At 36.7% G+C, this 17,083-nt stretch overlaps 1 protein-coding gene across 1 annotated transcript; it reads right to left on the bottom strand.

Moving 5' to 3' along the window:
• Positions 1-1,329: 1,329 nt before the first annotated feature.
• Positions 1,330-8,414, bottom strand: LOC110776589 (NADH dehydrogenase [ubiquinone] iron-sulfur protein 4, mitochondrial). Its single transcript, XM_021981144.2, has 5 exons — positions 8,149-8,414; positions 6,478-6,566; positions 5,486-5,615; positions 2,050-2,079; positions 1,330-1,683 (listed from the first exon to the last, which is right to left on the bottom strand). Exons 1-5 carry the CDS (start codon positions 8,311-8,313, stop codon positions 1,627-1,629), a joined length of 471 nt encoding a protein of 156 aa, XP_021836836.1. The 5' UTR covers positions 8,314-8,414; the 3' UTR covers positions 1,330-1,626.
• Positions 8,415-17,083: the final 8,669 nt, after the last annotated feature.

Here is a 17,083-nt window from a genome sequence, read left to right as displayed (position 1 = left end):
ATGTAGTTGTTCCGCTATTTATTAATTAAATGGAAACACGTCAATAAAATATGAAAACTACCATCAAATAAATTAACTAATATTTAAAATCTTATGACTTTACGAATATAGAGTATTCTCAATTCCATGATAATCTTATATTCAATATATCCATAAAATATTATAAATCACAATTAAAATAATAAAATCGGTGAATCGGGTTTAATGAACATTCATCTATCTTCACCCTATTTAGACGGGAGTACATAAGTAGTGATTTGATTGATAATGGACATTTATAGAGATAAAATTGTATTCTCCTTGGTGATGTGGTGGGTTTGGTTTTGGTTTTGAGTTATAGCCAACATAATTTCTTTCTTTCATATATACTCCACAAAGTACAATCAATTATATATTTATTATTTTGATTTTTGACCACATATATAATAAGTTAGTGGAAAAAAGAAAAATGGAGGTGATTATCTCTTCACCTTATTTGAAATAAAGTATATATCTCTTCACCTTATTTGAAATAAATTTTTCGAATTTATCTGAACTTATCTAAACTTACTGGAATTGGACCTGATTAAATCAAATAAGGCCCAATTGAAATTTATGGATTTGAACAGACCTGATTTCAAGAAAATAAACTTGAGATGGGGCGAGTAACAAAATGGACCTGAATTCTAATATTGAGACCTTAATTAGGGGACAAAGACAATAACTAACTTTTAAAAGTGTTAAGAATTTAAGATCTGCGGCGGGATTAAACGAGTTATGGGTTGTAAACGGTTTAAATTAAACGGGTTACAGGTTGTAAACTGTTCGGATTAAGAGGATTATGGGTTAAAACAGTTCGAGTTGTAAACGGGATTTCCTCGGGTTCAAACAGTTTGGATTGAAACGGATTGGGTCATTAACGGGTTTAAGATCCATTCGATTCGGGTTGAAACGGATCGGGTTGTTGCGTAACGGTTTGTTATCGGGTTTTGGATCTTAATCAGGTTAATATTTCCCGATCGATTTGAGTTGAATATATTCGGATCGGGTTTTGGATTCCAGCTCGCGGGTTATTATCGGTTCGGGTTCCAAACGATCGGGCCAACACATCGGATTCAACGATTCATGTTGAGAATTGACATCTCTCATAGTGTAAGATGATAACTAATTTTTATACCTAACATGAAATTTTGGGCGATGCGTGAAAAGAAATAAAAAAATATACGTATTTTTCTATGTTTCTTTTGTAAATTAATCTAACTTTGCACTTAAAGTTAAAATATGTAAACCGTGCATCAGACGGGTCCTATACTAGTTGTAATACTAGTTCATGGTGGATGTCATTCAGGCTTCTGAGATTTATAGGTATTTATTTCATCACACTTGTAAACAAAATATTCGTAGCAAGCGTTGATACATTTGCCTCATACAAAAACTTTAGCATAATGTACAGGGAACACACTGAAAATTCTAGAAAGTTTTTACCGATGGTAATTGGGAGAAAATGGCAATGTTCTTTTGTTGCAACACTCCGTAAATGCCAATGGGTGTATCACAATTATTATCCGGATAAAAGAAAAGAAAAGAAAAGAAAATGCAGCATTAGATAACAATTGAGCCTTACATACTCAAAGCAACAGATGAAATCTAGATTTCCTGCTTTGGAGGACCCTTCCACTTGAAATTGTCTGCGTATGCCTTAGGCTGCAATAAGGAGATGCACAACACAAGTATTTGTCATTATTCATTTCAGGTCATTAATGACAGGAAACTTAATAGGAACTACTCTGGAGTAATATTTAACTCATGGTTTGTTATGAGAAATACATATGGAGCAAGATGGAAATAAAACTAACAAGAAAACAACCATTCCATTCTCTATGCTGGAACCATTTTGAGGACAGATAGATAGACTTCAGAAAAGGTAAACACTAAACAGACTGCACAACTATTAAGATAGGTTCTATTCAAGTGACCTTGTGGTTGTAGTCAATGTGTGTTATCAAAGTTAAGAATTAAAAATGCAGTTGACGAAACTAAATGCACACTCCATCAAAGAATGAAACTCACCTTCAGAAGTGGTGTGTGACGCTTCTTTACCTTCACAAGAATATCACAAATCAGTATCACTCAAAGGCAGCCAAAGATCAAGATAAAAGGTAAAAAGGGATAGGGAACTAAGGAAGTATATGCAGATAAACTTCTTTTTTTGTCTTTTTTAAAAAGGCCACTCTTGAAGGAGTTGTGTAATACCTCCAAAGTCCAAAGATATACACAAAATGCCCAACATATTACTATTTCGTTAAGAGGAGTAATTGTTTCACTATCATTTTAAGAGGAAATCACAAGATCCCTAACTTAAAGCTGGAACAAATTTACCCCTTTTCCAGAACTAAAAGAATATTTGACAACAAAATGTTATCAACAAAGTTGAACACAGACGTGAGAATAGCGCTATTTCTTTCTCTCCAGATATACAGTATTCATCTAAAATCTTTTGGTCCTTGTCTCTCTAAGAACATCATCTTTCAAGAGTACAAGCTCCCCAAAAACTACAGGTTGAATGCATCAATAGGGAAAGAAACCGACAATGCAAATAGCAATAAATCCAGTGTATAAAATGCAACAACTATTCAATCATTAATATAATCCAATACTCTTTCTCTTAAAAATATTGATAAACAGGAACATTATTTTCCAAATAACGCTACCTCAGAAATCTTAAGCTAATGACTGTGAAGTTAACCAAAAAAGTCACAAACTAAGTCCTTATGTCCAATGCACTTGAAATTTTTATTAGCTTAAAGAAATCAAGTATTATCATAAGCTCCAAAATACCCCATGATCTGGATTAGAACTGAGAAACGAACTCTAAGTAGCAGTATTGCCTAGTACTCCCTCAGTTTCGAAATAATAGAGTCACTTACACATTTCACAACAACCAATATAAATGATTGGAAAGTAAGGAATAAAAGTGGAATGTAGTAAGAAAAAAAATAATAAAAAATTAGGTTGAGTGGAGTGGTGTAAGAAGAAAAATGATAAAAAAAAATTAGGTTGAGTGCAAAGTTAACGAGTAAAAATAGAATATTAAAATAGATTGAGTGAAATCTAATCTAATATATATATATATATATATATATATATATAAAGGAGGCATATTTGCTGAAATATTAAAGCGCCACCTAGGATTACTATTGGTTTCGGCCAATGAAAAATAAGATTTCTAATTTATTTTTGAATTAAAAAAATCAACTGCCACTTAGATAATTAATTAGGTGTCACATAGATAATATAATTAATTAATTACTAATATATACAACTCCATCCAAAATCAAACACTCTAAAAATTAAAAAATAAATCTAAAATAAAATTCATCCAAAACCAAACACTAATCTATAATAAAATTCAAACCAAAATCAAACACTAATCCAATATTAGAGCGCCACGTAGGAAATCTAATGGTTTCGGCCATTGAAAAATAAGATTTCAAAATTATTTTTTAATTAAATTAATTACTAATATTACGCATATACAATTTCATCCAAAATCAAACACTCTAATAATTTTTAAAAAAATCTAAAATGATATTTAATCCAAAATCAAAAAACTAATCTAATATAATATACTACGTATAAAATATAGCAGTTAGTATATCTAGGAATTTTATTTTAACTTAACAATTAAATAAAATCCGTGCATCGCACGGGCTAAAATCAACTGCCACATAGATAATTAATTAGGCGTCACGTAGATATTTTAATTAATTAATTACTAATATATACAACTCCATCCAAAATCAAACACTCTAATAATTAAGAAAATAAATATAAACAAAATTCCATCAAAAATCAAACACTAATCTAAAATAAAATTTAATCCCACATTAATCCAATATTAGAGCGCCACGTAACAGTTTTGGCCAATGAAAAATAAGATTTGGAAATTATTTTTGAATTGAAAAAGTCGAGTGCCACTTAGATAAATAATTAGGTGTCACGTAGATATTTTTATTAATTAATTATGAAAATATTATCAAACACTCTACCAATTAAAAAATGAATCTAAAATGAAATTTAATCCAAAATCAAAAACTAATATAATCTAATAAATAAAATATAGCAGTTGTTATAGTTAAGAGTTTTATTTTAACTTAACAATTTAATAAAATCCGTGCATCGCACGGGCTAAAATCTAGTGTTAAAGTAAAGTAGAAAAAAAAAATGAATGCATTAAATATGGTGGCCATCTACCCAAAAATATAATAAAGTAGAGTGTCCCTATTATTTTGAAACACCTACTTATGGAAACTATCCCCAGTATTTCGAAACGCGAAATGGAAGGAGTACCCCCACACCGTATTGAAAAAAACGAATTACAACACAAAAGTTGCAAGTTTAGACCGATTTCACAAATTAGGTAGGGAATTGCATATCATACCAAATATAATACTTGTGTATTAGGTAACTCTGCCAAGTAGCAATTGCAAGGCTGTGTCTAAGCCTTACTATAAACCAGCAACATATATGCACGGAAAAAGAATTTAGTAAGCCTTCCCTCCTAAAACATTTTCCTAGAAGCATTTACCATCTTGGTGTTTCACCAAAGGAAAATAAAAAGAGATAACATATGACAAATGAAGAGGTGAACCTGACTATTAGAGAAATACTTCTTATATAACTTGGTCAAGATTCAGATCTATGGTTATCTGGACAAAGAAGCTGTAAAACTTTTAGCCAGACTACACTCATCATATATTGTCTTCAGTTGGTGATCCCTCCCAAAGTTTGCATGGTTACAGTGCTTCCGCCAAGTACAAATTATTCCTATCCAGAGATCGAACACTTAAGGAAACATTTCCCACCAGCGCATAAGGGAGGGGAGAGAATGTTTCAGATTAATTGCCGTCACCGGAGAAGATAGATGCCAACTGTAGTGTTAAGTTCATCTTAGACCCACATGTTAAAGACCCATCATTTTACTTCTAGCTATGCTAGATCTTGCCTTCAATTGATAGATCTAGAGTCTCACTAACCCTAGATATAAAAGTAAGTTGAAAATGGACATATTTGCCGGACGAATATCCCCAATCTGTACCTCGATTAATGACTTAGGTGATGTTCTCTTCACCTGATTTTTACTGAAGTGAAATTATTTACGCTGAATTACTGATTGAACTGATTTCAAAGGATTAAAACTCTTTTTTACTGACCAGAACTTATTTTTAGTGATATTTTTTTAAGGTGAAGATAACAGGGCTTTAGGGATTACATAGGCAGCCATAACATAATGCATTTTTCAGTACCAGTGTCATGTCAAGTCGTATCGCGTTGGCATTACAAGTCCTGGTAAACATGACAAAAGAACATTTATTTTGAATAAATAGCATAAAATATCTAGCTATTTTTGTGACGCATTTAACCATCAGTTATGCTGAAGGAATTAAAAAGAAAAGGTAAGTGGATGAATAAAGCCATTTCACAACAATCAATACACGGAACATACCACATAGTGCCACCCATGTCTCTCGGCAAAAGATTTTGCAGCTTCTTCGTCATCAAAAGTCAGTGCTGATTCACCAACATTGGCATATGGATCTCCTGTGGATGTCCATCCCATCAATGGGTTCTCCCACCTATCAGAAATGTCAAGGACAAGACAACGTTCACGTTGTGGGCTAAGAATAGAATATGATGCAAAGAAAGAAGATATGTATACAGTACACTTGACATGATCATCCATAAATACGTAAAAGAAATGTGCCCTTAGAAATCATAAAATTCCAACGTAGTGCAACAACCCCAGACATTAGTACCAAAACCTCTTAACAACAGCAGTTCACTGTAAAAAGAGATTTAAAAGGACAAGAAACAAGTGAAAACTACAACAACAGAATAAGACCCAGATCATGCTTGGATAGCGTCTTAGGTTATATCTGGACACCATTTCCCCAAAACTCAAATTCGTCTTTTACAAAAGAATCAAATCAGTGGAGGAGCAATACACAAAGTTTCCTGACTTCCCTCCCCTTTACCTAGACAAGTAGACATGTAAATACTGTATTGATGAAAGAGTTAATCAATGCTTAATTTGAAAGACCAATACCCTCCAAACTTCAAATACAACCAACTACACTGAAAATCACAAAATACACCAATAACATGTTGGTTGCATCAATTGTTATGCATATAAAACGTCCTGGACAATTTGATGCTTGCTAAGGGATCTTTTCAGTTGTCTTCCCAACTAAAGAAACCCCCAAATCCCCTACGCTCAGCCATCACTATAATTCAGTGTTGCCGAATTCATTTCTCCCCTAACACCCTCTCCCCTTCGCCAAGTACCACGATCTGGAATATGTGAGTTGTTACACGGTACACTAGACTTGTAGACAAGGTGAACAAAACAAGAAAGTGAGTGGCAGTACTGCAAAAATTCAAAAGTTAATTTTTGAATCACACATTAACTGAGAAAAATATAAAAATCTATTGACCTACTTTTGTGTGGAAAGGAAGTTGATCTTCCACTTCCCAACTTTTCCAGCACCTTGCTGTGTCGCAGTGCGAGCAGGTGAGTAAATCACAACCTGCATTCATAATATAAATAGTCAAATAAGGACGGTTTAGCATAACTCACAAGAAGAAATATACCATTTAAGATGTGAAATAAGAAATTCCGTAACTTCAAACACGTCAGTATTTACAACAAGCAGAACATGAGAAACACAGAGCAACTGGAAAATAGCTAAGATAAGCAGGAGAACAAAAAAGGGGTTCAAAACCTCCAAAATCCATGAAAACCCCTAGAAAATGCTTCTTCCTACTCACCAGTGAGGTTTTATTTTTTTTCAATGGCTGCCCAAAAGCTGATTTCAGAATTGGTAAAGACATAAGATTTCACAGTCAAATAGCAAAGGAAGAAGCAAAATAAACAAAAGTAGCAAAATATAAAATAACAAATAACAAATATGCATAACAAATTAACAATACAAACAATCAAAATAAAAAATTTGTTTTGGTTTTGTTCAATGATGATCATATATGACAAATCACGAACTAGTATGTGACGTCCGGCCTTTCTTGCTTAGATTATGCGAATGGAGCATTTGGGTTACTAGGCCTGGTAACCTAAAGAACAGCTAAAGTTGAATTACTCAGTCGCCAGAGAACTAGTGATACTCACATCACCAGCATTGTTGGTTGCTGGTATAGTCAAACCTTCAACTTGCAAGCATGGGCCAAATGTAGTAACCAATAAAGATGAATAACAAACCATATCCAGATATAAAATCAGGGTAAAATGTAAAATTGATGACAGATTCTACAGAAACCAGCTAATGTATATTTCATAAGGCATACATGTATTCCAAGGAAACGATGTACAGTGATACAGATGATTTAAACCTATGTGCATCAACAAGCAACTTTTACACAAACAATAACACCGCAGCAAAAGTACACTGCCTTCTCCATTTATTTTCCCAAAACGACTTCTTCGGCTAAAATAAACCACACTCTTCTATTGATGTCAACCTTAAGTCAATATATACAATCCTTCATAGAAGAAAAGGCATAATACTAGTAGAATGGAACATCAACTATCTACTATTGACTCTAGACAACAATCCATAACAAAACTTATTCCACGTGTAAACATGAGAATAGAAAACTCGGTTATTCAGAACCATATACGAAAACCCTAAACATTTCTCCCACTCCCCAAAAAGAGTGCTCATATACATCCATGAACCTACAGCTATTACCTGCTCATTTGGGGGAGAAAAAGTAGCCTTGGGTGTAGCTAGAGCAGTGTATAATGGAAATTGCACTCCCCCAGTCATCTACTGAGCTACAGAATCACAGCTGACCGTAAGAAGTGCAATTTTTCATGAACAAAACTAATTCAACCCTTGTTCACAGAAATGAGAATACCTAAACTCCAAATTTGGAACCATAGTTGAAAACCCAAAAACAATTCTCTCACTCTCCTCAAATAACGTTCCTTAAATACATTAATTCAATGAAAATTGATGAATTTTCAACCAACTAAACAATGTTAGACGAACTTGAAGCAATTTCATAAAAATAATCAATTTCTTAAAGAAACCTTCAGCAGACCATAAGAAAAGGACGAAATATTAACGAAATGACAAAGAAATTGAAACATACTCGTCGGCGAAGATGTTCTTCTGGGATTCCAGCGACCGCGCCGATCTCACCAGGGCGAACTTGGACTAAAGCATCGGCTTCGGAGGAGAAGGACCTCGACGAAAGGAGTGCAGATCGACGCAGATGGGATAGTCTGATACCTGCTCTTTGCAGAGAGGTCGCCATTGTTGTTCTTTCTTGTTACAACTTTCTCTCTGTCTCTTTCTCTTTCTCTCTCTGAAAATGTTGCGAAGCTGAATCAATGGAGGGGGAACCAAGTTTTGTTTTTTGTTTTCTGGGAGAGTTTGATGCTTTGGATTGTTAGCCCATTTGCACTGGGTTGGGTTGATTAATCTCTTTTATTGGGCTGATCTAATATCTCTATTGACATTCTAGTTATAGGCTTACGTCCTTGTTGGTAGGGTTGTCGAATCGGTTTTACCGGTCGGGTCCTATTGGCTATTGCATAATGTATCGTGCATATAAGATTGAAAATGGAGTACGAAGTAATTTCTTTTCTTTGGGGCCGCGTTGGTTTTATCGGTTTACTATGTGATCGGGTTAGATTTTAACCGTTCTACCTTGTCAATTGAGTTTATAATTTTATTTCGGGTTTGGTGGTGATATGGGATAATAACAATCAGATCTTATTTTCTATAGTCTCATGCATGACAAGTTACACTATTAAGTCATATTAAATTACGATTTTTTCATAAAATACCTCTTAATTTTCACCGAATGACCATCGACTTTTAGAAATACAAAAAATGCCCCTCACCTTTAACATAATACCCAAACTACCCTTACTACTAACGCGCCGTTAGTTCTCCATTAGCCTACTTTAAAATTCACCAAATGCCCCTAAATTTAAAATTATTTCACCAAATACCCATAAATGTAGACATAATTCACCAAATACCCAAAACTGAAAATTACCTTTTTAAAGCCCAACAGCTAGTTTTGGGATTCGAAAAGTAGTCGTTGCTTGTTGTTTGGTTATAAATAAGCCTGTTTTGAGTGCTTATTGTAGTTTAGAAATTGTTTCGTTGTAGTTTCATGTCATATTTGTCATGAGCTTTCATTCAAAATCGTCATCCACACACAATGAGTTCACATATATTAGAGTTCCTAACAAATTTTGTTATTGTGGGAGGAAATTCGCCATCCGGAGCTCCGGTACAACACTCAACCCACAAAGGCTATACTACAAGTGTGATCCATGCAACAATCTGAGATGGTGCAAGGGAAAAGTTGAGCAAGAAAACAGGGGAAGCGTTGACGAAGGAGAAAGTGTCGAAAATCGGAGAAATAGTAAGATGCAAGAAGAATTGAAACAAATGAAGAAGAAGCTAAAATAACAACAAAAGGTAGTTAATGTTGTAATTCAAATGGGAATATTGATGTTTGCAATCTTACTTTTTGTATTCATGATGTGAATCAATCTACGAGCAATTACTTGTTTTTGCATAATTACATATGTTAGGTTATGATACATATGACACTACATAGATCATGCGGAAACAACCATTAACCCAGGACAACATATTATTTACACATAATCATATAGCATAATTTAGATGCATACTCTTTGTTGCGTGCCCTCCCTAGCTGCGCCCGAACCGAACAAGAACAAGTCTTTTAGGACTCCAAGTGTCGTCCCTCCGTAGATAGTCCACAGCACGTCCGGATCCGCCTTAAGATTGACCAACTAGAATCGCCCTTAAGGTACTAGAAAATTTCGGCACTTTTGAGCAAGATGTGTGTTTTAATTTTCTCTCAAAAAACTCACTTTTGAATACTTTGAAACTTGTGTATAAATTATGACCCCTAGGCCTTTATTTATAGAGTTATGGAAAAGGAATCGTAATCCTAGTAGGATGCGAATTAATTGGAATTAGAATCCTACATGAATTCTATTTAATTAATTTATCCAATTAGGAATAGAAATTTAATCATACACTGACTCTTGTAGATTCAGGAATCACGCATGAGCACAAACTCACACACACACGGCAGCCACAAGGGCTGCCCATGCGCGTGCGAGCAGCAGCCCGCGCAGCACGGCCCACGCAGCCGTGGCCCTTGGCGCGCGCTGGGCCTGCCTTGCGGTAGGCCTGGCCGCTGCCTTGGCTGGGCTTGTGGCGCGCATGCTTGCTGGGCGATGGCCCCGGCTTCGTGCTGGGCCTTCGTCCGGCAAGCCTCGTCCGATGCTAATTCGTACGATACGCTTCCGATTAAATTTCCATTTCCGGAATCTATTTCCGATACGAACAATATTTAACATTTCCGATTCCGGAATTAATTTCCGTTTCGAACAAATATTTAATATTTCCGTTTCCGGAATTATTTTCCGATTCCGGCAATATTTCCGATTCTGACAATATTTCCGTTTCCGGTAATATTTCCGATTCTGGTAATATTTCCATTCCCAATAATATTTTCCGATACGTACCATGTTTCCGTTTCCGGCAACATCTACGACTTGGATAATATTCATATTTCCGATACGATCCATATTTCCGTTTCCGGCAATATCATCGTTTTCCGGAGTATTCATTTCTTGCCTGTGACGATCTTAGCTCCCACTGAAACCAAGATCCGTCGGTTCCGAATATTCATAGATGGAGTATTTAATGCCATTAAATACTTGATCCGTTTACGTACTATTTGTGTGACCCTACGGGTTCAGTCAAGAGTAAGCTGTGGATTAATATCATTAATTCCACTTGAACTGAAGCGGCCTCTAGCTAGGCATTCAGCTCACTTGATCTCACTGAATTATTAACTTGTTAATTAATACTGAACCGCATTTATTAGACTTAACATAGAATGCATACTTGGACCAAGGGCATTATTTCCTTCAGTCTCCCACTTGTCCTTAGGGACAAGTGTGCATTTCCTAATTCCTTTGTCGCTCGATGCTTGCTCTTGAACATAAGGTAAGAGTTGTCATCCTTATTATGTCCAGAGGTGTTCCTCGGTTTCAGAGTTCAACTGATCAAATAAACAGATAATCATAGCCTATGATTCATCCGAGCACGGCCATGCATTTCACAGTTTCTAGCTCTCCGAGTGGCCTTGTACAACTTTTAAGCATCTCATCCCGATTTATGGGAGGACAATCCCAATCTTGCGATCTTGAGATTAGACTTCGTTTGATAGGTGATTACCTGAGCGTTGCCTTTATAGCCTCCTTTTACGGTGCGACGGTTGGTCAACGTCAAAGCAACCAGTTCTCAAACAAGTAATCTCAAATCACTCAGGTATTGAGGATTTAGTGTCTAATAATTTAATGAAATTTACTTATGACAGACTTTCATCTCTTACAGTAAAGTTTCATAGGTCTTGTCTGATACTAGTCTTCCCAAAGTAAGTATCTATGCAAATGATTATGACATTGCCATGTCCACATAGTTCAAGAAACAGAACTACTAGTCATCTTGCATTCTAATCGTCTAACGTTTTCTATGCGTCCAATTTTATAGAAAACTCCGATTAGGGACCATTTTCAACCTTTGACATTCAAGTTCACTTGATAGACATTTCTTAGTCACAGGACTGGTCCTGACAGTCTATCTTGAATATATCGTCAAATTGAAGGGACTCATCATTTAATAAACCACAAATTAAATGGAAAAATGAATTTCTTTCATTTATTGTGAATGATTAACCAATAATGTTTTACAAAGATTTAAACTCTAAAACTTTAAAACATTAAACAGAGACATCAAAGCCATTCTCCAATATGCTTGATTCCCATAGCTGCAGTGTGCGAGTTGTGCTTCGCTTGCGGCAGAGGTTTAGTTAATGGATCTGATATGTTGTCATCAGTTCCAATTTTGCTTATCTCGACTTCTTTTCTTTCAACGAACTCTCGTAGAAGGTGAAATCTACGAAGTACATGCTTGACTCTCTGGTGGTGTCTAGGCTCTTTTGCCTGTGCAATAGCTCCGTTATTATCACAATACAGGGCTATTGGTCCTTTAATGGAGGGGACTACACCAAGTTCTCCTATGAACTTCCTTAGCCATATAGCTTCCTTTGATGCTTCATGTGCAGCAATGTACTCCGCTTCAGTTGTAGAATCCGCAATGGTGCTTTGCTTAGCACTTTTCCAGCTTACTGCTCCTCCGTTGAGGCAGAAGACAAACCCAGACTGTGATCTGAGATCATCTTTGTCGGTTTGGAAACTTGAGATCATCTTTCCGGCAACATCTACGACTTGGATAATATTCATATTTCCGATACGATCCATATTTCCGTTTCCGGCAATATCATCGTTTTCCGGAGTATTCATTTCTTGCCTGTGACGATCTTAGCTCCCACTGAAACCAAGATCCGTCGGTTCCGAATATTCATAGATGGAGTATTTAATGCCATTAAATACTTGATCCGTTTACGTACTATTTGTGTGACCCTACGGGTTCAGTCAAGAGTAAGCTGTGGATTAATATCATTAATTCCACTTGAACTGAAGCGGCCTCTAGCTAGGCATTCAGCTCACTTGATCTCACTGAATTATTAACTTGTTAATTAATACTGAACCGCATTTATTAGACTTAACATAGAATGCATACTTGGACCAAGGGCATTATTTCCTTCAGTCTCCCACTTGTCCTTAGGGACAAGTGTGCATTTCCTAATTCCTTTGTCGCTCGATGCTTGCTCTTGAACATAAGGTAAGAGTTGTCATCCTTATTATGTCCAGAGGTGTTCCTCGGTTTCAGAGTTCAACTGATCAAATAAACAGATAATCATAGCCTATGATTCATCCGAGCACGGCCATGCATTTCACAGTTTCTAGCTCTCCGAGTGGCCTTGTACAACTTTTAAGCATCTCATCCCGATTTATGGGAGGACAATCCCAATCTTGCGATCTTGAGATTAGACTTCGTTTGATAGGTGATTACCTGAGCGTTGCCTTTATAGCCTCCTTTTACGGTGCGACGGTTGGTCAACGTCAAAGCAACCAGTTCTCAAACAAGTAATCTCAAATCACTCAGGTATTGAGGATTTAGTGTCTAATAATTTAATGAAATTTACTTATGACAGACTTTCATCTCTTACAGTAAAGTTTCATAGGTCTTGTCTGATACTAGTCTTCCCAAAGTAAGTATCTATGCAAATGATTATGACATTGCCATGTCCACATAGTTCAAGAAACAGAACTACTAGTCATCTTGCATTCTAATCGTCTAACGTTTTCTATGCGTCCAATTTTATAGAAAACTCCGATTAGGGACCATTTTCAACCTTTGACATTCAAGTTCACTTGATAGACATTTCTTAGTCACAGGACTGGTCCTGACAGTCTATCTTGAATATATCGTCAAATTGAAGGGACTCATCATTTAATAAACCACAAATTAAATGGAAAAATGAATTTCTTTCATTTATTGTGAATGATTAACCAATAATGTTTTACAAAGATTTAAACTCTAAAACTTTAAAACATTAAACAGAGACATCAAAGCCATTCTCCAATATGCTTGATTCCCATAGCTGCAGTGTGCGAGTTGTGCTTCGCTTGCGGCAGAGGTTTAGTTAATGGATCTGATATGTTGTCATCAGTTCCAATTTTGCTTATCTCGACTTCTTTTCTTTCAACGAACTCTCGTAGAAGGTGAAATCTACGAAGTACATGCTTGACTCTCTGGTGGTTTCTAGGCTCTTTTGCCTGTGCAATAGCTCCGTTATTATCACAATACAGGGCTATTGGTCCTTTAATGGAGGGGACTACACCAAGTTCTCCTATGAACTTCCTTAGCCATATAGCTTCCTTTGATGCTTCATGTGCAGCAATGTACTCCGCTTCAGTTGTAGAATCCGCAATGGTGCTTTGCTTAGCACTTTTCCAGCTTACTGCTCCTCCGTTGAGGCAGAAGACAAACCCAGACTGTGATCTGAGATCATCTTTGTCGGTTTGGAAACTTGCGTCCGTATAGCCTTTAACAATTAATTCATCATCTCCACCATAGACCAGGAAGTCATCTTTGTGCCTTTTCAGGTACTTCAGAATGTTCTTGGCAGCAGTCCAATGCGCCTCTCCTGGGTCTGACTGGTATCTGCTCGTAGCACTGAGTGCGTACGCAACATCCGGGCGTGTACATATCATAGCATACATTATTGAACCAATCAATGATGCATATGGAATCCCATTCATTCGTCTACGCTCATCAAGTGTTTTTGGGCACTGAGTCTTGCTTAGAGTCATTCCATGAGACATGGGTAGGTAGCCTCGCTTGGAGTCCGCCATCTTGAACCTATCAAGCACCTTATTGATATAAGTGCTTTGACTAAGTCCAATCATCTTTTTAGATCTATCTCTGTAAATCTTGATGCCCAATATGTACTGTGCTTCTCCTAGATCCTTCATCGAAAAACATTTCCCAAGCCAAATCTTGACAGAGTTCAACATAGGAATGTCATTTCCGATAAGCAATATGTCGTCGACATATAATACTAGGAAAGCAATTTTGCTCCCACTGACCTTCTTGTATACACAAGATTCGTCCGCGTTCTTGATGAAACCAAAATCACTGACTGCTTCATCAAAACGTATATTCCAGCTCCTGGATGCCTGCTTCAATCCGTAGATTGACTTCTTTAGCTTGCATACCTTTTTAGCATTCTTTGGATCCTCAAAACCTTCAGGCTGTGTCATAAACACAGTTTCTGTTAAAACGCCGTTTAAGAAAGCAGTTTTGACATCCATCTGCCATATTTCGTAATCGTAATATGCAGCGATTGCTAACATTATTCGAATAGACTTTAGCATTGCAACTGGTGAAAAGGTTTCATCGTAATCCACACCGTGGACTTGCCTGTAACCTTTTGCAACCAATCTAGCTTTGAAAACTTCAAGTTTCCCATCCTTGTCCTTTTTCAGTTTGAAAACCCATTTGCTTCCAATGGCTTGGTAGCCATCTGGCAAATCGACCAAATCCCATACTTGGTTTTCAGACATGGAGTCTAATTCAGATTGCATGGCTTCTTGCCACTGCTTGGAGCTAGGGCTCGTCATAGCTTGCTTGTAAGTCGCAGGTTCATCACTTTCAAGTAATAGAACTTCATAGCTCTCGTTCGTCAAAATACCTAAGTACCTTTCCGGTTGAGATCTATATCTTTGCGATCTACGCGGGGTAACATTTCTAGATTGACCATGATTCTCACCAGATTCTTCTAAAGATCTCTGAGTTTCATCCTGAATGTCATCTTGAGCATTCTCTAGAGTTTGTTGTTCGACTCGAATTTCTTCGAGGTCTACTTTTCTCCCACTTGTCATTTTGGAAATGTGATCCTTCTCCAAAAAGACACCATCTCGAGCAACAAACACTTTGTTCTCAGATGTATTGTAGAAGTAATACCCCTTTGTTTCCTTTGGATAGCCCACAAGGATACATTTGTCAGATTTTGGATGAAGTTTGTCTGAAATTAATCGTTTGACGTATACTTCACATCCCCAAATCTTAAGAAAAGACACATTTGGAGGCTTTCCAAACCATAATTCGTATGGAGTCTTTTCGACAGCTTTAGACGGAGCTCTATTTATAGTGAGTGCAGCTGTATTTAGTGCATGTCCCCAAAATTCTAATGGAAGTTCGGCCTGACCCATCATTGACCTGACCATGTCTAGCAAGGTTCTGTTCCTCCGTTCTGACACACCGTTCCATTGTGGTGTTCCAGGAGGAGTCAATTCTGATAGAATTCCACATTCTTTCAGATGGTCATCAAATTCATAGCTCAGATATTCACCGCCTCTATCAGACCGCAGTGCCTTAATCTTCTTGCCTAATTGATTCTCTACTTCACTCTGAAATTCCTTGAATTTGTCAAAGGATTCAGACTTATGCTTCATTAGGTAGACATAACCATACCTACTGAAGTCATCAGTGAAAGTGATAAAGTAGCTGAAACCACCTCTAGCATTTGTACTCATTGGTCCACATACATCTGTATGGATTAAACCCAATAGTTCATTTGCTCGTTCTCCAACTTTAGAGAAAGGTTGCTTTGTCATTTTGCCAAGTAAACATGATTCGCATTTACCATAATCCTCTAAGTCAAATGGTTCTAGAATTCCTTCCCTTTGAAGTCTTTCTAAGCGTTTCAAGTTTATATGGCCTAATCGACAATGCCACAGATAGGTGAGATCTGAATCATCCTTTTTGGCCTTTTTGGTATTTATGTTATATACTTGTTTGTCGTGATCTAATAAATAAAGTCCATTGACTAATCTAGCAGATCCATAAAACATCTCTTTAAAATAAAACGAACAACTATTGTCTTTTATTATAAAGGAAAATCCCTTAGCATCTAAGCAAGAAACTGAAATGATGTTTTTAGTAAGACTTGGAACATGGAAACATTCTTCCAGTTCCAAAACTAGCCCGGAGGGCAACGACAAATAGTAAGTTCCTACGGCTAATGCAGCAATCCGTGCTCCATTTCCCACTCGTAGGTCGACTTCTCCCTTGCTTAACTTTCTACTTCTTCTTAGTCCCTGTGGATTGGAACATAAGTGTGAGCCACAACCTGTATCTAATACCCAAGAAGTTGAATTAGCAAGTATACAGTCTATAACGAAAATACCTGAAGATGGAACGACTGTTCCGTTCTTCTGATCTTCCTTTAGCTTTGGACATTCTCTTTTGTAATGGCCTATTCCATCACAATAAAGACAGCTTGATGTGGACTTGTCCTGCTTTGATTTAGCATTGCCCTTGGACTTTCCACCTTTCTTGAATGGTCTCTTTCTAGCCTTGAGTAAATCTTTGGCTTCACAGTCCAGTACTATTTCAGCCTTTCTGACAAGGTGAATAAATTCTGCAACTGTTTCTTCTCTTGGTTCACTTAGGTATTGTTGCTTGAAGCGACCAAACCCACTGTGTAGTGAATTGAGCAAGACAGAGACTGCCATCCTTTCGCTTATTGGTGTTCCTAGTAGACTTAGGCG

The sequence above is a fragment of the Spinacia oleracea genome, chromosome 3 (assembly GCF_020520425.1).
Source record: "Spinacia oleracea cultivar Varoflay chromosome 3, BTI_SOV_V1, whole genome shotgun sequence".
Classification (NCBI taxonomy): Eukaryota; Viridiplantae; Streptophyta; class Magnoliopsida; order Caryophyllales; family Amaranthaceae; genus Spinacia; species Spinacia oleracea.
The sequence above is the reverse complement of the archived record's forward strand: the minus strand, read 5'-3'. Positions and strand labels throughout refer to the sequence as shown.

Bases quoted from the DNA above. Each gene is read 5' to 3' on its own strand.
- LOC110776589 (XM_021981144.2), bottom strand. From the start codon at position 8,313: ATGGCGACCTCTCTGCAAAGAGCAGGTATCAGACTATCCCATCTGCGT. The intron at 5,616-6,477 runs GTAGGTCAATAG...CATTTCTGATAG, and splicing joins AACTTCCTTTCCACACAAAA to GTGGGAGAACCCATTGATGG. The intron at 2,080-5,485 runs GTATGTTCCGTG...ATTCTTGTGAAG, and splicing joins GACATGGGTGGCACTATGTG to GTAAAGAAGCGTCACACACC.